General features: G+C 45.6%; 1 protein-coding gene across 4 annotated transcripts in view; it reads right to left on the bottom strand.

Annotated features, from left to right (window-relative positions):
* The window catches only part of LOC111156393 (F-box protein 21), a 53309-nt gene that overhangs the window by 19437 nt on the left and 6878 nt on the right, over nucleotides 1–26994 (bottom strand). For 2 of the 4 annotated variants that reach the window (XR_002641201.1, XM_022517240.1), the window contains exons 4-10: nucleotides 23154–23275; nucleotides 20344–20490; nucleotides 19903–20039; nucleotides 18832–18968; nucleotides 9738–9917; nucleotides 8512–8644; nucleotides 1286–1497 (exon numbers count right to left, since the gene is read on the bottom strand). Coding sequence is in view for 3 of the 4 variants with exons in the window: in XM_022517240.1 (XP_022372948.1) it covers nucleotides 1286–1497; nucleotides 8512–8644; nucleotides 9738–9917; nucleotides 18832–18968; nucleotides 19903–20039; nucleotides 20344–20490; nucleotides 23154–23275 (1068 nt within the window). In the remaining variant the exon portion in view is untranslated. Of the gene's footprint in view, nucleotides 1–1285; nucleotides 1498–8511; nucleotides 8645–9737; nucleotides 9918–18831; nucleotides 18969–19902; nucleotides 20040–20343; nucleotides 20491–23153; nucleotides 23276–25411; nucleotides 25688–26994 lie in introns of those variants that run through there. The other 2 variants (XM_022517242.1, XM_022517241.1) reach the window with 2 other exon arrangements.

The following is a 26994-nucleotide window of genomic DNA, read 5'->3' on the forward strand; positions in this document are numbered from 1 at the left end:
AACTTCAACCAACCGTCATGGGACAATTGGTTATCCAAATGGAAAGGGTATGAAGACTTGGGCCTGAGAGCAATGCACAATGTTAGCGGGACGAAGGCCTAGATATAAAATGCAGAATTTCTAAGATAGCTTCATGACATAGGATGGGTTTAAGATTCCTTAAGCCAGGTAGGAACAATTCAGTCCCTAAGGATAGAGTCTCAATCCATTCAATAGTATTACAGGAGCCAGATCCAAACAGACTGTTAGAACACATACAGGCCACCAGGCAACAGGAACCCTGACCAGACTGATGTGACGAGGTGAAGGAACTGTCTTTCCTTAGGTGCGACAAGAGGATGGTAAATGTACTTCTAAGCAACAGAGCAAGCCTATACCTTTTAGGGACATGAAATTCAACAGCTACAGAGGGAATGACGTCTGGTACGGGCCTGGGGAGGTGGGTGTATGGTGGGCCTGGGGGAGGAACAGTGAGGGCGAACCCTCACAACGGCTGAGGCTGGGTATGGGAGCACGTGCCCCTGGTTCGCTATACTCATCTTCACGGGTGTATGTCTGAAATTTCCATAATGAAGTTGAAAAAAAAAATGCAATAAAAGAATGAAGAATGCTAGTACCGCACCAGGAATAGGTATTTGCCGTGTACATGCATACAGACGCCGCGGCAGGACACATGGCTACAAACCAACAAGAAAGGCAAATGACTCAGGTGAAAAGTAAGAATACTAGAAGAGATGCTTCATAAAAAGAAACCTGAAGGAGCTTCTTTTTGTACATTACGAGTCACTCTGCATAATCAGACTGCAATCTGGGAAATGCACACGAAAACCACGGTGAAATACCATTTGCCATTTACTACGTAAGTAAGTGCATTCTCAACAGTGGGGCAAGAACACAGGCCATTGAGAACGGGCACCCCCCCCCTCCCAGCCAGCAGGGGGTGGGGGGCATTCAGCACAGTTGCCGTGGAGACACTTGCATCTCGCCTAGTACTCCAGCACCGCAGGCCCTACTACCCAGCAAACCCTACCCACGACTCAGACGCAAAGGGATGGAGATGAAAAGCAGAATCAGAACAATGAGGAAATGAGAGGGAAAAGAACCCTGGGGCTTACAGATCCTCCTGACAGAACAAAAAGAGTGGATCCGGTTCAGACCAGTTCAGCCTTCGGTGGTTTCTGCGGTGGACACTCAGACGCAGTGGCTCCTGAGAAGCATGCTGGGGGGGGGGGCGCTCCAGGCGTCCTCTGCAGGCGCGGGGGGGATGGGCGGCACAGGCACTCACCTCTTATGCTTCATAATGAGCCCAATAGAGTAGCAGACGTCTCTGTGCTTCTCGTGGGAGCGCAGCTTCACCTCCACGCCCACCTCCTCCTTCTTGCGCTCAATGTGCTCTAACGTGTGCTGCACCAGATAGCCTACCGCCCCGTGCTGCCCGGGGTCTAGGGTCTGAATGTGCTGGAGGATGTCAAGCACCTTCAAGACAAGACAGAAAGACTAGGAGATAATATTTTCATTTAGGCCTTTTCTTTTTCACGGCACGGGATTTAGACCTACATAACCTGGCGAAGGACGGCAAGGCAGGGCCGTGCTGATGGACCCCGCAGTCTGTGAGCTGCTGGTCGCCCTTCAAAGGCTGGGCACTGGCCCCAGACTTTCAAATCCGACCAGCAGGATAGAGGAGTGACTCAGAAACTCGGTGTGCTGCAGTAAGCACGGGGGAGGAGGCCGGGTGGCCACGTCTGGATTATGGAACTCTAAAAGGTTCTAACAGTCTTGGTCAGTGTGGGGATTCGGTTTTTCATACACTGAAAGGAGACGATTATAATCTGCCACTTGTCAACTGGGGGGGGGGGGTAAGAGAGCTGCTAAGCTGCTTTGGTCCAGCTCAAGGGGACAGAGCTGCCTTTGCCGCACAAGGTGGAAGGGGTGACAGAGAAGACACCCGAGTGATACGAATGAGCTGAGCTGATGAAGTCTCAGGTTCTAGAACCAGGTCTCAGGTTCTAGAAGCGTACACATCGCTTCAATTACTGTAACTCCCCGTGGAACGCTGTACGTGAGTGGGCAAGGAGAGACCACATCTCTGTGGAATGGAAATGACTAAGCCACTAGCAGCAGAACCGTCTGACTCCAAGGTCACGGTTCCTCCTACTGTACACAGTGCCTCTAAGGAAAACTGCAGATTCAAATGAAGCTTCACACACACACACACACAAAATCATCCAGCGCCTGTTCTACTACGGCATTCGGCAGAGGCTCTCGGACGTGCTCCTCCTTGGGGAACAGGATCTCTTCCTCTTTACGGAGTCCTGAGAAAGAGCATTCGAGCAGACAGAATGACCTGGATTCTAGTCCCAGATCCATCAAACTGGCTGTTTCTACGTCTAGTTTATTCACTTACCAAAAGATGATTAATAACTGTCCTATTTCCTGATACATTTTGACCCAGTAAAAGTGTTGTGAAGACTAGTTATTCCGAAACCTGATCTTGTCTTCCAGATCGAGACTTCCAGGATCTCGGTATTTACTGAACGCTGCTTCTCCGCTGATCACTGTGCCCAGCCCACCACGTCTTACTTCATTTACTCCTCCCAAGCTGAAGGTTGGCAGTACCATCATCGAGGACTTCCAGAAGAGGAATCAGGCACTATGAAGTTAAGGAGCTTGCCTGAGGTTCCCGGGCTGTGAGGGGAGGGAGGTGTGGACCCGAAGTGGACTTTCAGTATCAGGTCTCAACCACCATCTGACCAAAGCGAGACAAGGAGCATTTTAATTCACTCTTAGGAAAATGGACCAAATGGTACAACCCTAAGCACCTCAAATCCAGTTTCAACAAGTAGCACCTGAGTGCCAGTTTCCTCCCATATCCCACCTCTAGTAGTGGGGGACACAGACAATATGTATACTTTTTAGCTGAAAGCATGGGATTTGAATGGTGAGCTTCTATTTCCTCTGCGTGCATATGGCTTCCCTTGTGTTCCCACACGCAGTTCCAAGCACAGCAGACCCTTGGGTTTGAACTGTGTGGGTCCACTCACGTGACGACTGTTTCTAGTACAGGGCTGCAAATCTATTTTTTCTTTGTGATTTTCTTAGTAACATTTTCTTTCCTCTAGCTTCCTTTATTGTAGAACAATCTTACTTTATTAAGAATCTTACTTTATTAAGAACACAGTACACTTTCATATAGCGTGTATATGTTCATCAACTACTTGCTACCAGTAAGGCCTCTGGTCGAGAGCAGGCTGCTAGTTAAGTTCTGGGGAAGTCAAATTGTATGTGGATTTTTAACCGCATCGGGGGCCAGCACCCCAACCCCCGGGTTGCATAAGGGTCGACTACAGTTACTTTTAATTGCACTTCCGTGACTTTCTGCAAACACAGCTCCCCTCCCAAACTAGCAGCCCCTCCCTGGCAGATAAGTGGAACAGAAGTAACTTTTCTAAGCACGAAGGAAGTCTCCAACTCACCCGGAGTATCAGAAGGAGATACGGTTCAGGGGTAATTACGGCCTCCTTCTCCTGATGTGTGGATGACAGGGTGAAGGGAGAGGGCAGAAACAGAAAAGAGAGCGGGCTGGGGCCCTGGCGTGCTCCTGAAGAACCACGGCAACCAAATGTCCAGGCCAATAATCCCAGGAGCCCACAGTTTTGGGGGTAGAGATCTTAGAACGAGAGGTGGAGGTGTCTATCACTCACATTTGGCAACCCTTACTGTAAAGAGCCCGAGAACGAATACTTCAGGCTTTGTGGGCCATATGGTCTACGACCCAACGACTCGTCTTTGCCCCCTGCGGCTGGAAAGCAGCCAGAGACGGAGAGTAAACAAATGGGACTTCTACAAGATGTGCCTTCGAAGAAACGTGACAAAGCCAGGAGGCAGAGTCTGCTGGCCCTATTCTGCTCTCCTAACTACAGGTTTCCCCCGAGACTCTCTACGATGCGCTTGGCTCCGGGCCTCAGATATCCATTTGTCTGTGGCCTCTGGGGCTTCAGCCACCGGGTGCTGATGTGAGGAGCCCCTGCCGAATGCCCTCAGACAGCTGCCCTCGATGGCCCCAGATTGTATCAAATCCAGCATGCCCCAAACTGGACACCTTCTCCTGTCTCTGAAACAAATCTGCTATCCAAACACTCACTCTTAATGTGGCCAAACATTGTGGAAAAGCTGGACATCCTCTCCCTCATTATCTAATGAAGTTCTGTCCCTTTTTTTTTTTTTTTAAAGATTTTATTTATTTGGGGCCCCTGGGTGGCTCAGTTGTTAGGCAGCTGCCTTTGGCTCAGGTCGTGATCCTGGGGTCCTGGGATGGAGCCCCACATTGGGCTCCCTGCTTGGCGGGAAGCATATTTCTCCCTCTACCACTCTGCCTGCTTGTGCTCTCTCTCTCTCTCGCTGTCTCCCTCTTTATCAAATAAATAAATAAAATCTTAAAAAAAAAAAAAAGATTTTATTTATTTATTTGAAGGAGAGAGAGAGAGAAGCCAGACTCCCCACTGAGCAGGGAGCCTGATGCGGGGTTCAATCCCAGGACCCAGAGACCGTGACCTGAGTTGAAGGCAGTCACTTAACTGACTGAGCCACCCAGGTGTCCCAAAGTTCTGTCACTTCTTAATCATTCATTCCAGCATCTTTCTTGAGCACCTACCATGTTGTGGGAGCAAGGAACACCTCACTTCACCGTAGTGCTAAGAGCAAGGGCAGTAGCTACGGTGAAGAACAAAGCAAATGTGGTCCTTGTCCTTAGAGAGCCTAGTCCGTGGTGGAAGGCACAGTAAACAAACAGTGATGGTATGCTTACAGAAAGGTTTTCAAAAGGACAAGCACGTGGCTGGTGGGCCAGGGGAAGCTGACCGCCACGGAGGGGCCGAGGAAGGGCTTTCGGAGGCGAAGCTAAAGCTTGGCAAAAAGTAGCCGACACATAGGACTGAGGGCTAAGGAAAGGTGTTTTAGGCAGTGCTGTGGGCCACGCCAAGGACCAACGCAAGAGAACAGGGACGAATGGAGGACATGGCTGGGGAGCGGAGCACCAAAGGGGCAACTGTGAGAGCTGAGAAGCTCAAGCTGGCAGGGCCAGACCCCCAAGAAACTAGTAAGCTGTACTGAACACAATGAGCCGGATCTGCAAGGCACCGGGGTAGCCACTCAGAGGGCTCTGAGCACTTTAGGAAGGAAGACTCTGGCTACAGTGTGTTAAACGGGTTCAAAGGGTCTAAGGACAGAGGGACGAGCAGTCAGGCGGCCTCTGCAATACTCTAGGAGACAGAGCCCTGTGCAGATGTGCAGCACACATGGGGGGTGTGGGTCTGGAGCCCAGGGTCCAGGCAGGACGTCGGTCAGGAGCAGTCAGCCTACAGGTGGTAACTGAAGCAAGGAGGCCCAGCGGCCTTTCGGGGAAAGGAATAGAGTCAGCAGAAGTCTAAGAAACTAGCCCACAGTGAGGAGCCTCTAAGGAAGAAACACAGGACAAGGAACCAGCAAGAACCTGAGAACCGCGGGCCAGAGAGTCAAAGGAACGAAGCGTTCCGAGCAGGAGCGGCCCCAGCGATCAAGAGAGATAAGAAAGACAAGTTATCTGTGGATCTGGCAACAAGAATGGTCTCAGTAAGAAGGGGTCATTGGCTCCCTTGGCAAGAGCAGTGTGTGTGGAGGGGGAATGATCACTGTGTTCTGGCGCACGGGAAGGAGGCACCGCAGGTGGCCATCCCACCGAACGGTCGCGCGTAGGCATAGCTGGCGGGGGCTTGAGCCCTGCGGGGGAGGAGAGAGATAAGGAGGCAGCCGCAGGGGAATGCCAGCAGGGCTGTCATGGGAGTGCTTTTTGTTTTCTTCTCCAAGAATGAGCGATAGTCCAGTCAGTAGAATCCTGATGGCAGAGAGCAGAAACAGGAAAACAGAGTGGGATCCAGGGCACAGACGGTTTGCCTTGGACAACTGGAAGGACATCTTTTCCAGCGAGATGCAGAGGAAGAAAGGGGAAGGCAGGGCCGGGGTTCAAAACAAGCAGGAAGTCCGGCAGCAGAAAGCAGACTTTGCCTGCGCACAGGCTTCACCCTCTCCCCGGAGCCTGCTGGCGCACAGGGGTGAGGCATGGTGGGCTTAGACACCAAACTGCTCTCCCACAACTCCTGAGCCATCAATACCTGTGCAGGTGGCCTCAGCAGGTTACCCGTCTTCGGCTGCCTCGGTTTCATTATTTATAGAATGGCAAAAATCCAACATCCATCCCACAGGGTTGGAAGGACGTGTCTGATAAGCGCCAGCGACTTTTCAAAATGAGACCATCCTACACTCTCTCTTCCCATCATGGCCACAGTAGCCCTGGATCTTGGCCACAGTGACCCAGTGGACCTGTGTTTCTTAGCTCTTCCTGATTTACTTCAAATGAACACAAGGTGACTTTCCCGTCTTCCCAGTTTGGAAATACTTCCCTTTTACCTAAAAAGGCCAAACTAAGGGGCACCTGGGTGGCTCAACGGGTTAAAGCCTCTGCCTTCAGCTCAGGTCATGATCTCAGGGTCTTGGGATCAAGCTCTGCATCGGGTTCTCTGCTCAGCAGGGAGCCTGCTTCCTTTCCTCTCTCTCTGCCTGCCTCTCTGCCTACTTGTGATCTCTGTCAAATAAATAAAATCTTAAAAAAAAAAAAAAAAGGCCAAACTAATTCCAAGTCCTCCAGAAACTGATCAAAAAAAAAATATTTTACACACACACACACACACACACACACACACAAACACACTCACTTTCATATGCATATGTTTATGTGTATAAACCCTCATCAGTTGGGCCTGTAGCACCGAGCTGGCCCACCTCTGTGCCACAGATAGGTGGAAATAACCTACTTTTCTGTCCTCTGAAACGGTTTCCCACCCTCCAAGGTCCAACTCAAACCCTTGTTCTGGAAAGGAGCCTTTTCTAACTGCTTCAGTGTCCCCTGAATACTTCCTCCACAGGAGCCCCAGTTTTGCTGCTCTGTCTCAGGTCGCTCCCCTAGCTCAAGGACACACATATGGAGGGGAGTCACTGGAGCAGAGAATGAGCTACGTTGCACTCCTGAATCCCAAATGAGGGGGCGTCCAAGTGCTTGGGCCCAAAAGCAAATGAATGGTCATGGTGGGCAAAATGTTCTGTGCATAAGCAATCTGGAACTTGTTTTCGCGACATGTGCTTGGCAGGATGGCGTTCCTGGACCGTCCAAGGAGGATACGAAGTTACCTCCCCAGTGGGCAACGTGAGCACTAACTACACTGAGTCCATCATCAAAGGTTAAGGATGTGAGAGCTCCTGCAGACTCTCCCCCAGAGCCGAGTTTCAGCTCACCCCTTCTATGGCTCATGTGTAATTAAAGTACAGAATTTACTTACAAAAAACCACGCTTTGAGAGGCTCTCTGTATTCTATAAATTATCACAAAATTCCTTAAAGAAAAAAGTGACAGGAACGAGTTACGTAGACCACAGTCTCAAAAATAAAGTGAAAAAATAAAAAAAAAACTGAACTCTGGACAAGGGGGTTCTGGGAAGTGGACGGTCACTTCAGCAGAGAAACTAGTTCTACCAGATCAAGGGATGTTCTGAGAGGACATCTGCTAGCTGGACAACATGGCATTTTAAGACAGATCCCTTCCCTTGGGATTTTCCTACTGATGTGCCCTTTCTTAGAACTATGTTAGACCACTGAAGTGGGGAATAAATAAGCCAGTTTAATTCTATGCAATGTGGAGTTGGACTATGTACCGCTCTCTAATAACATGAGCAGATGATTTTATGGCGACATCCCTGTGAGCACTCAGTATGAGAATTCTCTCGGCAGGCTGCTCTACACAAACAAAATGGATTCCTAGCACATTCCCACAGCCAAGCCAGGGCATGATGGAAATGCGCAGCTGCCCCCATGCTGCAGCCGCCGGGCTCCCTCCCTGCTGCACCCCCAGCTCGCTGAGGAGTGTTTCCGATCGCAGACGGTGCGGTCCTCTCCAAGGGCTTACTGCTGGCCACAGGGGCCGTCAGCACACGGAGAAGCCCAAGTGGACCCGGCTCAAAATTCAACAGCTTTCAAAGACAGAGCCAGTCCTTCAAGGCCAGCAGTGGGACCCGAACACACGGAAGATCCATTTTTTCCTTGTCAAACGGGTGTTTATGTACCTTTCTAGACTACCAGCACAGCTGGATGGGGAACATTTAGTTTTGCTTCCCTTTGCGGAGTCGGGGTGACCTGGGGAAAACACGTGTTTGGGCAAGAGTAGGTGAGACGCAGAGCTGAGGCCTCGTGATTCTAGGGGTTTAAGGCACGGACCACAAAGAGAAGAGGCAACTCCTAGCAGTATATGCAATTGTTTTAGAGTAAAGGAGACAAAAAGGATTTAACTGAGGGGCCAAGATCGGGAGAGCGGATCAATCTGTGTTTATCACTCCCCAGGCTGACACAAGGATGAACTCCCAGAGCCACCTTTTCAAGCTAGAATTTCCCTCTCTAAGGCAAGAGCAAAGCAGCAAAGTCAAATAATTACCTTCTCTGGCCAGATTCCCAGGTGGAAGTAGAGCCTGGCTTGAAGGAGGAGGAGCTGCACCTGGTCCGGGTACATGGCCAGATAGAGATCCAACGAGTCTCTCAGGAGCTGGTAGGACTGGTCGATGCCTTCCCTGGCAGGGGACATAAATCACCGTCTTATTCTGGTGCTTCTGAGCTGAGACCCTCCATTTCAAGGCCCGGGTGGTAAAAGTAATGGACACAAATGCCACACCTTTTCTAATTCTGGAACTTCCTTTCTGTTCAGCACGTCGCTACAATGATTTTAGTAATAATGATAGTCCCCAAAGAAACAGAACTTTTGTATCCTGCTTTGGTGATGGGCATTAAACTAAACTCACAATCGTGTTCCCTATACAATCACCTCAGTAACCCTGTACATAATTAAAAATAAATTCTGAACACATAGAGCTCAAAGGACTCTTACGCTGACAAGAAAACTGTTCTGTACGATACCACAACGGTGGACACATGTCATGATGCATTTATTCAAACCCATAGAACGCGCACTACAAGAGTGAAGGCGAATGTGAACCATAAACTCCGTTAATGACCTGGCCTTGGAGGTTCATCAACCACAACTATCGTCCCACTCTGATGGGGGACAGTGACAGTGGGAGAGTCTGTGGCGGAGAGAAGGGCCAGGGGCGATACGAAAACTCTCTGTACTTTCTGCTTCATTTTGTTATGAACCTAAAATTGCTCTAAAAAAAGAAAACCTATTTAAAAAGAAACAAAACTATGACTTCAACAACCTTCTATTTTCCCTATAAGACAAATCCCCTTTGACTCAGAAGCAAAATAGTTTCATACTTTTCTTATCTAAGTGATAGTAATGTATAAATCAAGGGACTTGACAAAGCACTTGGACGTGAGAACATCCTGCCCTCGAAAAATAGCCTTCACCCATCTAAAATACCCTTGTTACTCAAGAATACTTTCAGTATTATGGACAGCATGCACGAGCAGACTGCAAAGGTGTCAAAGAATCACTTAGCACATCTTAAACTGGACGGCACCGTGTCACGGGGATGCATTTCTTCCCACAGTGGGTTGGCGGCTGTAGATAATCCCAGCTGTGCCCCACAGCATCCACGGCTTCGCCAAACCCACCATTCGTGCATCAAATAAAATCCTCCGTAAGGCCATCCATGCCTCCAAAGACTTGCACTCGACACGAGTGCTGGAAAACCAAGAAAACCTTACCGCTTTCCCAGGCTTAAAAGGTTTCCCACCATGCGCTGTAACACTTTCTTCACGTTGACCACCCCGTACAGCGCCGCTGTCACGTGCTGGCCAATCAAGTATTCACACTCCTTCACAGTCAGCTGCTTCCCCTTCCCGAAGGCGTCTATGTAGATGTAGTCAAAGATGTCCAGGCTTGCCCTATGGGAACGGCACACGAAGTCAGCCAGATCTCGGGTCAGAGCTGAACAAGGCATTTATCCAACCACCGCCCTCCCACACCCCCACCTCTAATTTCAGTAGCTGAAATTAGAGCCTGAGTATGAACACAGCAGCATTCCAAGTATTAGAGCCTTGTCTAAAGTTCAAAATCTACCTGCCCTGCTGCACGAAGACTGCAAGACACAGGTTTAAGGAACAGCACTGACGTATGGCATCAAATACAGTTTTGGGGGCTACTAAGCCAGATTAAACCAAATTTGAGAACAAACTAGAATTCATCGACTTGGTCTACAAGACACTCAATCCAAAGTTTGGTTGAGAGCAATACTGACGGAAGGCTGAGGCCCTCTGTGCACTCTGCAGTTGGCACAGTGTCTGTGGGCTCTGAGGCTCGGGGCTGTGAGGAAAGTTATGGAACGTATCTGCAGACACGTTCAGGTGGTCAGCTCGGCCTGGGAGCCTGCGCCAGACCAGAGAGCAGGGCCCGGCACTCAACTGCGCCATCCCTCCTATGAACCGTGCTCTCGAACAGGGTGGTCCACGCTGAGTGGAGCAGTGGGAGGAGGTCACACAAAGCAAGTCCTCACCGCATTACCAAGAACATTCTATGAGGATTCCTGAGAGATTCAGTGGGTCTTTGTTTCAGAGATAGTTGTTTTTTTTTTTCTTGAGCGACTGTTCCACTTTGATCTTATGCCCACTGCAAGCCATGTTAAGAGGTTTTCTCTTTGGCTTCTTTAAAAAGCCCAGATTTCTTCCTAGAGTCCTACCAATATCCTTTCTGTGGCAAGACAGATGGAATGTTCCAGAAACAAGGAAGGCTCTTCAACTCTTATTATGAGTCTAGGAGAACCACGCATATACACACAAATTTATAGGCAAAAATCCTAAATAAAGCACGAGCAAATCATACAACAATGTGTTTTTAAAAATCCATATGATTAAGACAGATGTACCCCAAGAACGAAAGGAGAACTGAGCGTTAAAAATCTATTTCAGCACACATAGTCTAAAAGAGAAAACTACATGATTATATCAGACACAGAAAGGATATTTTGGAAAAAAAAAAATCTAATGCCCACTTTTTTTTTTTTTTAAGATTTTATTTATTTATTTGACAAAGATCACAGGTAGGCAGAGAGGCAGCCAGAGAGAGAGGAAGGGAAGCAGGCTCCCCGCTGAGCAGAGAGCCCGATGTGGGGGTCGATCCCAGGACCCTGGGATCATGAGCTGAGCCGAAGGCAGAGGCTTTAACCCACTGAGCCACCCAGGTGCCCCTAATGCCCACTTTTTAATAAAACTGAAGCAAACTATAAATTTAGAAGGCAGTTCTGATAATCCCAATGGAAGAAAATACCCCAAACATCATGCTTGATGAGGAAATTTTAAAAGCATTCCACCTAGGGGCGCTTGGGTTGTTCAGTAGATTAAGCATCTGCCTTTCGCTCAGGTCATGATTCCAGGTCCTGGGATCGAGCCCCACATCAGGCCCCCTGCTCAGCAGGCAGTCTGCTTATCCTCTCTCACTCTCTCAAATGAATACATAAAATCTTTTTTTTTTTTAGCTTTTATATATTTGTCAGAGAGAGAGAGCACAAGCAGAGAAACAGCACGCAGAGGGAAAAGCAGAATCCGTGCCAGGCAAGGACCCCAATGAAGGGCTCAATCCCAGGACCCTGGGATCATGACTGCAGCCAAAGGCAGCCACCCAGGTGCCCCTGAATGGGTAAAATCTTTTAAAATAAATAAGTAAAGAAAGGCATTCCACCTAAAGTCCTACCTAAGACAAGGGTACCTGCTATCACTGTTTCTACTCAACTTTGTGCAAGAGGACCCAGTCAGCACAGTAAGTACAAGAAAGAAAAACGTACAAGGGCTAGAAAGAAAAGAAACAAAACTGTCATGATTCACGGGCAATATGATGCTCTACACAGAAAACCCAAGAGTTGACAATGAGCTCTAATAATTTATTCAGCAAAGGGATTATCAGGGGCGCCTGGGTGGCTCAGTGGGTTAAAGCCTCTGCCTTTAGCTCAGGTCATGGTCTCGGGGTCCTGAGATCGAGCCCCACATCAGGCTCTCTGCTTGGTGGGAGGCCTGCTTCCTCCTCCCTCTGCCTGCCTCTCTACCTGCTTGTGATCTCTGTCTGTCAAATAAATAAATAAAAATCTTGGGGCGCCTGGGTGGCTCAGCGGGTTAAGCCTCTGCCTTCGGCTCAGGTCATGATCCCAGGGTCCTGGGATGGAGCCCCGCATCGGGCTCTCTGCTCAGCAGGGAACCTGCTTCCCTTCCTTTCTCTGCCTGCCTCTCTGCCTACTTGTGATCTCTGTCAAATAAATAAATAAATCTTTAAAATAAATAAATAAATAAAAATCTTAAAAAAAAAGGGGGGGATTATCAGATCTATCCCTAAATATCAATCATGTCCCTAGACATCAACACTTAGTAAATGTAATTTTTAAAAACTACCATTTATAATAGCAACAAAAAATTTAAGGTTCTTAATGAGTAAAACTAGCAAAAAGCCAAAGAACTCCATGAAGAACATAATATCTTTTTAAGGGGGCACCTGAATGACTCATTCAGCTGAGCGTCTAACCTGATTTCAACTCAGGTCATCTCAGGGTCATGAGACTGAGCTCTGTGTTGGGCTCTGAGCTGAGCGTGGAGCCTGCTTACGATTCTCTTTCCCTCTCCCCCCTTCCCTCTCTAAAAATAAGTAAATAAGTAAATAAATAAATAAAATCTTCTTGAGGACATTAAAGACCAATGTTTAGGGAGGTATCGTGTTCACAGACTCATTGGTGAAACACTGACAATACCGTTCATATTCGTCTATGACTCCAATCCAAGATAAGCTCTGGTGCCAGTCAATATCCATATGGGCTTCTGAAGGAGTCTGGTAAATGGATTTTTTTTTTTTTCCATTTATTTGAGAGAGAGACATAGTGATGGTGAGAGAGAACAAGCAGGGAGGAGAGGTTGAAGCAAGCTCCCGCTGAGCAGGGAGCCCAACGCAGGGCTCGATCCCAGGATTCTGGGATCATGACCAGAGCCAAAGGCAGACGCTCAGCCAACTGAGCCACCCAGGCGCCCCTGCTAAATGGATTCTAGAACTATAGAAGAGCAAAAGGCTAAGAATAGCCAAGGGAATTTTGAAGAACTCGATGGGGGTCTGACCAGCAGGTACTAGTTAATCACAGAGCTACAGTAAGTAGACTATATGGTTTTGGTGCCAGGAGAGAGCGGAGACCAGATTAACAAGGAACATGGGTGGAAGTGACGACCTGGAGGGCCTGCAGCCCTGTGGGTGCTTCAGATGCAGTGTGCCCCCCACTACTCTCACCAGCTTCCTCTCTCTCCTGAGGACCCAGCCAGGAGGCTCAGTGTTTACTTCTGCCAGGTGCCTCGGGTGCTAACAAATTACTTCACTGTTTGGCTGCATTGCTAGTGTGCATTCGCTGCAGCCTAAGGAAAAATGACAGTTGCCACGCACAACAGTACCCAGCAATAAGTTACTTTGGCAAATAACATGGTAATTAGTTTTAAATGCTTTATATCATGCAGAGATCCTTGGTGGATTATTACATGGCCATTTAAGAGCATTTATGAGGTATTTGGGGAAATTGGTTGGGTTATTTAGGGAGAGAGAATGGGCTGAAAAAGCATACTTCCCATTTACAGTAATGGAAAATGGGTGTCTGTTATCCAAAAAAGAAGTCATGCAACACATTTTTAGAAATAGATATTGGAAAAGAAAGGAAGCCCATACACACCATTTAAGGAAATATACGTATGTGATGAACTATAAAAATTTGCAGGGAAGTGAGAAAACTTCCAGATAACTGGTGGATATCTCTGCAGAGCAGGGGGGAAGAAGGGGATAAGGAAGGATACCCAGAAGGTTCCAATGATACGTGTTTTACTTCTTGAACGAGGTGTAGAAATAGAGATGAGTGGGACACAGGGGGCTCAGCTGGCTGAGCGGATGTCTGACTCTTGACTTCGGCTCAGGTCATGATCTCAGGGTCCTGGGATGGAGCCCCGAGTCAGGCTCCGTGCTGAGTGTGGAGTCTGCTTGAGGTTCTCTCTCCCTTGCCCTCCGCCCCTCCCCGAACTTATGCATGCATGCTCTCTAATAAATACATCTTAAAAAAAAAAAAAAAGAAAGAAAGAAAGAAATACAGAAATAACTTATAACTTTCTTCTAGGTAGGTCTCACAATTCTACTAGGTGTGTAAAGCACTGGGTCGTCTCAATCCTCCAAACCATTTGAAAAACACATGCCCCATTTTCACAGAGTAAAAAACTAAGACTCAGAGGAATCAGGTCTGAACCCTGCCCGACTTCAATACTCAGGTATTTTCTATTATTCCATTCACCAAAGGATATCACAGTCATCCAAAGAACAGGATATGATTAAATAATGTTTCTTTTTTCTCTAAATGGCACATTCAGTGAGAAGATAGTTCTGCCTATTTGATGAACTGTTTCTTTCAGAAAAGCCAAGCTCCAGCTGATAAGAAATCGAGCATTTGCTTTGCACATGAGTGAGAACGTGGCCACCCTGTCCTTTCCCCCACCTCCCTCCTTGCCCTCCCCCCCTTCCTCCTCCTCTCTCTGATGAGGAGGGGGGAGATTTTATGGAAGACTACAAAGTAAGACTTTCTTTAAGAACTCTTTGATCTAGATGGATTTCACAGATATATCAGAACATTTCATCCTAAAATGGCAGAATACACATTCTTTTCAAGTACACATGGGACATTCTCCAGAATATATCACGTACCGGGTCACAAATCAGGCCTCAACAAATACAAAAAGATTGAGATCATACCATGCATCTTTTCTGACCAACCACAAGAAAAAATGTGGAGAGACCACAAATATGTGGATATTAAACAACATGTTACTAAACAATGAATGGGTCAACCAGGAAATCAGAGAAGAAATTTAAAAATACATGGAAATAAATAAAAATGGAAACACAACTGTCCAAAACCTCTGGGTTGCAGCAAAGGTGGTCATTAGAGGGAAGTATATAGCAATACAGTGATACAATACATTAGAAGCAAGAAAAAATCTCAAACAATCCAACCTTACTCCTAAAGGAACTGGAAAAAGAACAAGAAATGAAACCTTAAGTCAGCAGAAGAAGGGAAATAAGAAAAGTAAATGATATAGAAAAACAAAACAAAACCCCAATAGAACAGATTAATGAAACCAAGTACCAGTTCTTTGAAAAATTAATAAAACTGATAAACCTCTAGCCAGACTTATCAAAAAGCAAAGAGAAAGGACCCCAAAAAAATAAAATCACAAACGAGACAGGAGAAATAACAACCAACACCACAGAAATACATCCAGTTACAAGAGAATAGTATGAAAAATTATGTCACCAAATCAGACAATCTGGAAGAAATGGATAAATTCCTAGAAACAAAGTACCAAAACAAACAGAAAGAAAAAGAAAATTTGAACAGAGCAATAACCAGCAAAGAAACTGAATCAGTAATAAAAATAAATCTCCCAACAAACAAAAGTCCAGAACCAGATGGCTTCACAGGTAAATTCCACCAAACATTTAAAGAGAAGTTACTACCTACTATTCTTTTTTTTTTTTTTTTTTCAAAGATTTTATTTATTTGTTTGACAGAGAGAGATCACAAGTAGGCAGAGAGGCAGGCAGAGAGAGAGGAAGGGAAGCAGACTCCCCGCCGAGCAGAGAGCCCGATGCGGGACTCGATCCCAGGACCCCGAGATCACGACCTGAGCAGAAGGCAGCAGCTTAACCCACTGAGCCACCCAGGCGCCCACTACCTACTATTCTTAAAACTATTGCAAAAAATAGAAAAGAAAGGAAAACTTCCAAACTCCTTCTATGAGGCCAGCATTGCCTTTATTCCAAAACTAGATAAAAACTCCACTAAAAAGGAGAACTACAGGGGTGCCTGGTGGCTCCGTCAGTTGAGCACCAGACTCGACTTTGGCTGGGGTCATGATCACACGGTTGTGAGACTGAGCCCTGAGTTGGGCTCCACACTCAGCACAGAGTCTGCCTGTCCTTCTCCCTCCCCTCCTGGCCCCCCCTCACATTGGTGCATGCATGTGCACGCTCTCTCAAATAAATAAAATTTTAAAACAAAAACAGAACTACAGGCCAATCAATATCCCTGATGAACATGGATGCAAAAATCCTCAACAAAATACTAGCAAACTGAATCCAACAACACATTAGGAGAATCATTCACCATAATCAAGTGGGATTTATTCCTGGGTTGCAAGGGTGGTTCAGTATTCACAATCAATCAACGTGATACACCATAGTAATAAAAGAACAGAACCAGATGATCACTTCAACAGAAGCAGAAAAAGCATTTGAGAAAGTACAGCATCCACTCATGATAAAAACACTCAACAAAGTAGGTTTAGAGGAAACATACCACAACATAATATAAAGGCCATATACAAAAAATCCCCATCTTCAGTGGGAAAAAACAGCGCTTTTCCTCTATGGTCGGGAATAAGACAAGGATGTCCACTCTCACCACTGTCATTTAACACAGTACTGAAGTCCTAGCCACAGCAATCAGATGACAAAAATAAAAGGCATCCAAAGAGGCAAGAAGTCAAACTCTCACCATCTGCAGATGACACAAGACTCTATATAGAAAACCCCAAAGATTCCACTAAATAAAGTCACAGGATACCAAAATCCGCCTACAGATATCTGGTGCATTTACATACACCAAAAATGAAGCAGCAGAAAGAAAATTAAAAATCAATTTCATTTAAAAGAAAATCAATTTCATTTATAATTGCACCAAAACAGTAAGATACCTAGGAATAAACCTAACCAAAGAAGTGAAAGACCTCTCCTCTGAAAACGATAAAGCAATGATGAAAGAAATCGAAGAAGACACCAAAAAATGAAAAGACATTCTGTGCGAGAATCCATTTGGCAAGAACAGCCAAAGCAACCTTGAAAAAGCAAAGCCAAGCTCGAGGCATCACAACTCCGGACTTCAAATATAGTATAAAGCTGTAGTATCTCCAAACAGCATGGCACTGGCACAAAAACAGACACGTAGATCAATATAACAGAACAGAAAACCCAGAAATAAACCCACAATTACATGGTCAATTAAACTTTGATAAAGCAGGAAAATATCCAGTGAGGAAAAAGACAGTCTCTTCAACAAATGGTGTTGGGAAAACTGGACAGGAACACGCAACAGAATCAAACACCAAAATTCAAAATGGATGAAAGACCTAAATGTGAGACACGAAACCATTAAAATCCTAGAGAAAATAGGCAGTAACCTCTTTGACATCAACCACAGCAACTTCTTTTTAGATACGCTTCCTGAGGCAAGGGAAACAAAAGCAAAAACACACTACTGGGATTTCATAAAAATAAAAAGCTTCTGCATAGTGAAGGAAACAACAAAACCAAAAAACAACCTATGGAATGGGAGAAGATACCTGTAAATGACAAACCTGATAAAGGGCTAAGATCCAAAACCTACAAAGAACTTACATTGGGGCACCTGGCTGGCTCAGGGAAGTGTGCGACTCTTGATCTCGGGGTTGTGAGTTTGAGCCCCTCATTGAGTATAGAGATTATTAAATACAAAAACAAACAAACAAACAAAACCTTATAAAACTCAGCACCCAAGAAACAAATGATCCAGCTACAGGATGGGCAGAAGCCATGAATAGATGTTTTCCCAAAGAAGATATCCAGATGGCCAACAGACACATGACAAGATGCTCAGTATCACTCATTACCAGGAAATGCAAATCAAACCTATACCGAGCTATCACTTCACACCTGTCAGAATGGCTAAACTCAGTAACATAGGAAACAACACGTATTGGTGAGGATGTGGAAAAAGGGGAAACCCTCTTGCACTGTTGGTGGGAATGCAAACTGGGGCCACTGTGGGAAACGATATGGAGGTTCCTCAAAAAATTAAAAATAGAACTGACCTATGACTCAGCAATTGCATTAGTATAAAATTAGTACAAAAATACTAATTCAAAGGGATACGTGCAGTCTGATGTTGACAGCGGCATTATCTACAACAGCCAAACCGTGGAAACAGCCCAAGTGTCCATCAACAGATAAGTGGAGAAAGAAGTGATATACTTATTCACGATGGAATATTACTCAGCCATCAAAAAGAATGCAATCCTGCCACAATCCTTGCAACAATATGGATGGATCTAGAGAATATAAAGCTAAGCAAAATAAGTCAGAGAAAGACAAATACCATACAATTTCACTCATATGTCGAATTTAACAAACAGAAGAGCAAAGGGGGGAAAAAGAGGTGCAAACCAAGAAACAGACTATTAACTACAGAGAACAAGCTCATGGTTACCAGAGGGGAGGCAGGTGGGGTGTGGTAGGAAGGGGGAAATAGGTGATGGGGATTAAGGCTTATGGTGATGAGCTCTGGATATTCTACAGGAAGTGCCAAATACCCCGAAACTAACAGTATGCTGTATGTGAACTAACTGGGATTTAAATAAAAATGTAAAAAAAATAAATAAAAAGCAAAATTCCTTAAAACAAAACAAAAACCTCTTCAATCTGTTCTGCTTTGTAACAAGGGACTTGGAGATCCACCTAAAACGCTGAACTCCTAGTCCTACTCTTTATACATCTTTTGAGAGACTTGTAAATTCACGTGCAGCTTTAAGAAATAATACAGAAAGATCCAGAGTGCCCTTCTCCCAGAATCAGAGTCCTGACACGGATGGCCAAGGATCGGACAGCTGGCCCATCCCCAGTGCTCTGGTGAGCCTCTGTTCAGTTACTGCGCTTCCTCTCACCACCACGGGAGTGAATCCTGAGGCCCAGTCACGACGTGGCCTAGTGACTCACCCTTCTGCACCTTGGCACCACCTTAACAAGAAGTGACTGGGGAAGTTGACAGGCTCCAGTGGGACCCCCAACTGCCGGGCAATTGTCAAGTAGAGCAGGGACATGCTGATCGGGATTCCTGTTCTGCGAATCAAAACCTAAAGGAGAAAAAAAATCCTTCAGCTTCATGGAAAGGAACCGCACCTCATCGCTCCTACCATGTAAGTGCTACGGGGCACCCGCTGTGCATTGGGAATGACACTAGGTTTTCGTGGCTTAAGTGGAGGAATATTTGATTTATTTAGATCAGGGGTCTGCAAACTGCAGTCTGTGGGCCAGATCTACTCCACTGCCTGTTTCTGTATGGGGCCTGCATAAGAAGAGTGTCAACACTTTTTAGTGCTTAAAAAAAATAGTCAAAAGAATACTATTTCGTGACACGTAAAAATTACATGAAATTCAAATCTCCGTGTCCGTACAGGAAGTTTCAAAGGAACACAGCCACACTCATTTGTTTTTGCGGTGTCCATGCCTCCTTTCAACTCCAGCGGCAGACCTGGGCATTGAGGACACACGGCATATGGCCTGCAGAGCCAAAACCTCTGACCCTTGACGGAGAAAGTTTGCAGCCCTGGGATTTTAGGGTGTTCGTCTTCCAAAAAGAATAAAAGGCCATTCCAAGGAAAGAAAAAAATTAGGGTAGCACAGAGGGCAAAAGAATAGATTTGAAAACGGTGACGAGGACAAAGGACATAAAAACTAAGTATCAATGATGCGGCCGGCCAAGTTTCTTCTGACTCTTTGAAAGGCCAGTGCCGAAAAAAAGACCTGATTAGTTTAACAGTTTTGTGTTTGTAAGATACAAACTGAGTCAGAGAAATACCTATTTCCAGACAGGAAATGATCTCAAGGGTTTTCACACAGAGTTAAGGAATAAAAATCCAGAGCAATATCCTGATGGTAGAGGCAAAAATGAGTTTCCCTGGGCATTGAGAGATGAAAAGACAATGCATTTGCCCTCAAAGATGACACAACGGTCAGAAATGAGCTTAAAAAATATGTATTGTTCTGTTCTAATTCACCCACATTTACCTGGTGCATGTACAAGTTGAGGGCATTATAGTAATCCATCCGGTTCCCCTTAAACTTGAGCTGGTCGTAAAGGACATAGTTCATGGCATCCAACACCTGGCTCTGGAGTTCTATCTCCATTATCATGGAGGATTCGCCTGAAACACAGAGATCTACTCTGAGGACACAAGCACTCCCCAAGGTGTGACCATCATCCCAAACAACCCGCACCACGCAGACACCAGCAGTGTCCCAACAGGACCCAGCAGGTACTGCCAGTCCAGGGTGGAGAAACCAGTATGAACTCGGAAGTCTTTTCGCATCTCCCGGTGAGCACGTGGTAGTATCACTGACTGCTTTTCTGGTGACGTCAGAGCAACACCCCGCAGAGCTTCTCAAATCAACCAATTGCTCTGCTAGTTCTCTTTTGCAAATACAGCTGGATCGAAAGCAATTCCACACCTGCCTTGAAGGCCAAGCTGGGGTGCCGGCTGTTGATGCCCCGGAGGGTTTTGCAAACGAGCTCCACGATGCTGTCAATCTGGGCCTGGATATCTTTGAGGCTGATGTCAGAGAGAGGATTGCAGTACTGGTCAATATATACAGCACCTGAAAATGAACAGGAATTATTGAATAAGTTCCTATTTTTACCCTTTCCCTCTCAGTTGCTCATTCAGCCCTGACACCTGGGGCCACAGTTCTTTGCATCATCTTCCCAGGTAAGCTTCATTCGTGGAGGACAGACCTTGCTGATAGTACACGGAGAAGGAGTCACATTCTCACAACAAAGGAGTTTAAACACTTTATTTTTAAAAAATAAACCAAATCCTCTCTCAAAGGTTATGGACTCAAAAATGGTCATGAGACAAATCATGTTCCCATATTCTATCGCAAAGAAAAATAAACGCTATAAAGGAGCTCATTCCAGGAAGTCTGAAAACATAATGGCCTAAGACAATCACTTTACTTAAAAAAAAAAAAAAAAGTTGAGGGGCACCTGGCTCGATGGTTAAGTGTCTGCCTTTGGCTCGGGTCACAATCTTGGGGTCCTGGGATCGAGCCCCGCGTCAGACTCCCAGCTCAGCAGGGAATCCGCTTCTCCCTCTCCCTCTGCCTCTCCCCGTGCTTGTGCGCTCTCTCTCCCTCTTTCTCTCTCAAATTGAATAAATAAAATCTTTTAAAATTTTTAAAAAGTTGAAACCCTCAATGAGGAATTTCTACAATTTGTACCCCTCAAAGATGAGACAGTGAATGAACTTTGGAGAGGAGGCTGTACTTTCGAATCAGAGAAATAGTGACAGTCAGCCAACCTGCTGCTGAAGACTTAGACAAAGTAGACCAGAGACATGGTCTCTGGAATCCAGCTTGGTTCTCTACTGCCTTGGGCCATTTTCTAACCAGATGCCAAAGGGCTAACTTGATCATTTGGTTATAAGACCTTTTCACTTGAGAAGCTGCAGTTATGACTTTTTTTTTTTTTTGGAGTAATTTTAAATTCAAGAGGTCAGGTTCTTGACCCCCTACTTACACTGCAAGGAGCTGAAAGCAGACATCAAGACAGCCGGACCCCAGTCCCAGTTTTGCCCCTTAGCTAGTGACGGACTCCTGGGCTTTCTTGGGATGGTTTCCTCACCTGTTGCCTGAAGTGCAATCCATCCTGATGCTATGATTCCCAGACTGCATTAGTCCTATCAGATTATTCTTGTTAGTCTCCATGGATCAAAACCCTGGAGCCGACTTCCACTTGCTCAACTACTTGCTCAAAAACCTTCGATGGCTACCCAGTGCCTGTAGCACTGATCTGGATGAGTTAGTGAAAATCGTACTATTACTTTATATTTGAAGATGAAAAAGAAGTCATCGTCTTCATAAATAAGCTACAGAAAACAAAGCCTGTCAAATCATTCCTCACTGGGAAAAAACAGATAGGGTGGGTGACTCTCCACTCCAAGACACACAGGAGAAGATTCTGGGGTGGTGAGGCTGTTGGGAGTTCAATCAACTGGAACAGATTTTTCACTTCCTTCTGGATGATGAGACTTTTACACCATCAACAAGAACCTGCACTAGGCACTGTGGAGTACACAGTGATCAGAATCATGTTAAGGTCAAGGGACACAAGAAACTTCATGATGAGCTGGAGAACGAAATGCCCACACTGTGCCGTGGTTTACTAGTCAGTGCTACTGCACACACGCCTCCGGAGGCGAGTAAACCTGCAAGCGTTGCAGTCGTCAGCAGAAACTCAATGGAAGTTAAATCTGAACTGCACTTCTGCGGGCGAGCAGGATTTAAGAGGGAATTCTATGAAAAATGAAAATACCACTAATGAAGATACGAAGCCAGGGGGGAAGACAATGACCCGGCTGGAGCAAAGGGGGCGTCCTGGAGAGTAACAGGCAAAGGTTTGGGCTTTGGCGGGGTTTGGGGGAGGGATCCCAGATCATGGCAGGCACTAAAAGCAGGCAGAGTTAATTAAAAAAAAAAAAAAAAAAGGCCAAGTTTCAGGTAGGACCGGTGCTAGGTCTCAGCAGCCTTGAGGCTCTGGAAAGCAAGTGCCGCTTACAAAGCGGCTGCTGGGAGAGGCGGTGACAGCCCGCACGACCACAGGAATAAAATGGGGACACAACCATGCCAGCACTGGAAAGGAAGAAAACTGACGAACAGGTAAGTCACAGGGAGGAGGGAATGAAAGTGAATGAACAGTCCTATCTGTACTTCATAACCGTAATTTATGGCAGGGCTTATGCAATACGCTAGGAATTTAAATTAGTTTAAAAAAATGAAGTCACATTTTGTTCTTGTCTGACTTAGCAGGAACGAAGTTATTCTGTTCGTCATGTCTGTCCACTCGACTTCTTTCTCCCCACTTCTTGTCACGGACAAGCAGACTCACTGACGCACAAGAACACTGGGTCCTCATTCAACTCCAACCAGGGAGGGGAGCTGAAGGGATCTGCCCGAGGTCACACAGAGACAAAACTGGACAAATTTATTTCTGATTTGGAAATGATGCTTCAAAGCTCAGAAAAAGGGAATTTAACCTCATTAGCTCAATTATCAGCCTCATGGTTTGAACTGATGGTACATCTTTAGAAAACACTGTCTCTTCAGCTGACAGCCAAACACTCTGGCAAAATCTTAGCTCTGCGTTTAGCAGTTCTGCCTGTCTAACTGATCAGACCGTATAATCCCGCCCTCAAGGACGGTCTCCACTACTGTACTGAGCGACAACTCAGCTGCCAGTCAGAAGATCTCTGTCAGAGCCTCACCTTCAAGATACGATTCATAGTCATCAGGCTGCTGAAGAAATGCCTTAAGGTTATTTAAAATTTTCTGTTGGCGTAGGTAGTAGAGAATTTTTTTAGCGTAGTATTTCCAGGTCAAAGCTTTTCTGGAAAACAAACAAAAATAAGTCAATGAGAATCAAGATACTAACACCTTGATTACCTTATTTTTTATTTCACACTGATCATAGGATGTAAAGAGCCTACTTAACAAGAAAAATATAATTGCTTCGTGATCACACAGCACTTGTTATCATGGAGGCAGACAGCACAATTTACGACTTTGCATATGTCACCAACACTAGATTATTCGTGCTGAAATCCAAGAAACACTGACCTGTTCGGCTTCAGATTTACTAAAAAGAAATCCAGGAGAAACCTGAAAACCGGGGCAGCTGGCTGAGGCTCACCAACCAGGGGTGAGGTGTCTGGAATCCTTTGCTGGCCCCTGGGCACCTGCCTTAGGGAACTCAGGCCTTGGGCTAATGCTTTTCTCTTTCTACGCTATTCCATGGTGATCTCATTCCATCTCACGGTTTCAAATATTATTTCCACTAACAGCCCTCAGTTTATTTTCCAGTATGCATTTCTGCTCTAAACTCCAGACCTGTATAACCAAATGCTACTCCACATCCCCACCTGGGTGTCTGGTGAACTCCTTATGCATGCATCCCCTCCCAGTCATCCCCCCTCAGGTAAAGGTAATCTGCCATTGCAATTAGGCTAAAAACCTTGCAGTTCTCCTGGAACTCCTTGCTCGCTTGCTCTCAGAGGCCACATCTAACCCATCCACCCGTGCTAATCGTTCTATCTTCAAAGTCTACCAGACATGTGAACACTTCTCAATCACTCATTTAAGTCCCCAACATCTTCTGTCTGTGTTATAAAAGCACCTGAATTGAGCTCCCAGCTTCAACCCTGCCCCTTCACAGTCTCCCCTCCACATGGCAGTCCAAATGCCTCATTTAGCATGGTAAGTCTCAGCACAGGTCACAGCATGGGTTTTCTACTTTGCTCAAAGTAAAAGCCCCAGTCCTAACGGTGACCTAAGAGGTCCTTTAAACTCTCCCCCGCATGGCCCCTCTGACCTCAATTCCTGCTCTTCCCTGCCTCCTCCAGGCCTCTGGCCACACTGCTTCCCTGTCGCTCCTTCACCACACCTGGTGGTGCTCACCTCAGGCCTCAGCACTCTCAGCTCCTTGACCATATTCCTTCCCTGGGGATCTGCAGTCTGCACCCTCGCCTCCTTTCAGGTTTTCATTCAAATGTCATCTCGAGTTAGGTCTTCTCCTCTCACCACCAAGCCAAATACCCCTCCTTGATTAGTATTTGTTTACAGCAATTCGAATCTTTTAATGTAATCAATCATCTTAAGTTGGTTAGTGACTATCTCCCCCACTAAGAATGGAAGCCCAGTGAAGACAGGGCTTTTGTGTTGTTCACTAGCGTATTCTCGGTGCCTGAGATAGAGCCTGGTACACAGCAGATGCTTAATACTTGCTAAGTAAATGAAATGCTTCACCAGATATTCCAAATGCACACATGGATCATGGGAAATAGGAGGGAGACTGATTAGTTTATCAGTGTGGCTTCAGAAATAGAGAACTCTCTGGAGCGCCTCGGTTGCTTAGTTGGTTAAGCAGCTGCCTTCAGCTCGGGTCATGATCTCCAGGTCCCGGGATCGAGAACCACACTGGGCTCCCTGCTCAGTGGGAAGCCTGCTGCTTCTTCTCCCTCTGTGCTGTCCCCCCCCCCCCCCCCCTTGTGCTTTCTCTCTGGCTCACTTTCAAAAAAATGAAATCTTAAAAAAAAAAAGAAAAGAAAAGAAAGAAAGAAAGAAAGAACTCTTACTCTTCGGTTAGTAAATGAAAATCAGAAGAGCTAGGTTCTACGAGCTTCTAACCTTTGAGGTCTAATGTGCCAATCTAGAAAACTGCATGAAACAAACAAGCAGCTTCATGAATTAAGCTCAGTGCGTGATTATAAGACAAACATCCTCATATCCACCCATCAGGCTAAGAAACGACTTCGCAGACCCCCCCAGAGCCCTCCAGGGCCCTCTCTCCCATCTACAGCCACCACAACCCGCACCTCCATGCTCATGATTGCCTCACCAAACGTATATCCCCGAACACTCTAGTCTAGCCCACTTTGAGGTCATTCAAGTCTCTTAATGCACAGGATCCCCCTCCATCTTTTCTTTCCCTTGCACTTGATTTGTTGAAGAAACCTGATTGTGTGACCTGCAGTTTCCCACAGTCTGGAATTGGTTGATTGCTTCCACAAGGTATGGTTTCACATGTTCTTCTGTCTTCTGAATTTCCTGTAAATTGGATGTAGATGCTTGATCAGATTCAGATTCCATTTATTTGGCAAGACTACTTCAGAGGTGGTAGTGAAGTCCTTCCATCAGGAGGCAATCATGCCTTGGCTGGCCCTTTCGGTGATGTTAGCAGCCACTGCTCCTCAATGCCCAGGTCCATTAATTCATTAGAAGTTGCAAAGTGGTGATATTCTAATTCCACCATCCTTTCTTCATTTATTAGCTGGAGCATTTCTATAAGGAATAATTTCCACTCATCCACTATTTGATTCCCCCAATGGCACAGTATTTAGGAAAGGCAGGATAAATGCCTGTGTCTTTCCTTTTGTTTTTCAAAATAATTTGGATTCTTATGATCCTCCAAAGGTGAACAATTAGTTGTTCCTGAGTATTATTATGAACTAACAGAGCTATACACAGCTGGTGTGATCCAACCCATCCCAGTTATTATTCACACTGCTGCTCAAATCCCATCTCTAGCCAATGGAGGTCTCTCCATGTTGGCCCCTGAACACTTACAACATGAAATATTGGTACTTCTACTGATATCTGGTTCCAGACTTCCAAGATGCTCCAGCCTCATCTTTTTACAATGACCTGGAATCAGACCTAGAATCAGCCCTTTCCCCAAAACCATGGCTTCTTCTGATGGGAAAGGATGTATCAAGATCGCCTTCTGGGTACTAGGGATCATCATTTCTACTAGATTGGTTATTGTTTCTAGACCTTTCCAACAGACAGAAATAATAAGTCTAGTGTATCTATGTGTGTGTATCCACATACACACCCCTACATATTTTTAAACATATCTCGGGAATTCATACCAACACTTCTAAATCAAATTCAGAACTAAACATCTTCTGTTTTGTGTCTCTAACTTTTTTTCTTCCAGGAATATCCTACTTCTCCAGAACATCAGAGATGAATTAGAATATTACCTAGGTACTCGTTTGCTTTATTCCACATCTTAGAAGCAAACACATGCCCAGCCTCAGAATAACAAGACCAATATTTTCATCACCTTGATGAGTACAAAAAACAGCTAAATATTTGTTTCCATTCTCCCCTATTCTCTGCTCATTTCTTTAAACAACTGTACTAGATTTATATTGAAAACGCTTATGACCATCACATACAATACTTTTGACCCTATTAACTGTCACTTGAATTCTAAAAGCAAATACATATTTAATGCTCACCATTAGTCCTTGTGCCAGTGTCTCTCTGGTTGTTCTGGTTGTTTGAAGCTCATTTTCTACCACATTTCTCCTGAAGGACTCAAAAGTCCCCAAGTCCCCGCAAGCTGGTTAAGTTTGTCTGCAGCCTTTATACTTGAAGTCAGTTTGGCTGGATATAAAAATCCTTGGCTGACATTTCTGATCCTTCAGCACCTTAAATACATTACTCTTTTTTCCTCTGACATAGAGCAATTGTTGAGAGGTCTGATGATACTCTGATTCTCTTAACCTTGTAAGTGACTTCGTTTTTTTTTTTTTTTTTTTT

This window comes from Enhydra lutris, unplaced genomic scaffold (genome assembly GCF_002288905.1).
Source record: "Enhydra lutris kenyoni isolate GAN:26980312 unplaced genomic scaffold, ASM228890v2 scaffoldscaffold46, whole genome shotgun sequence".
Lineage (NCBI taxonomy): Eukaryota > Metazoa > Chordata > Mammalia > Carnivora > Mustelidae > Enhydra > Enhydra lutris.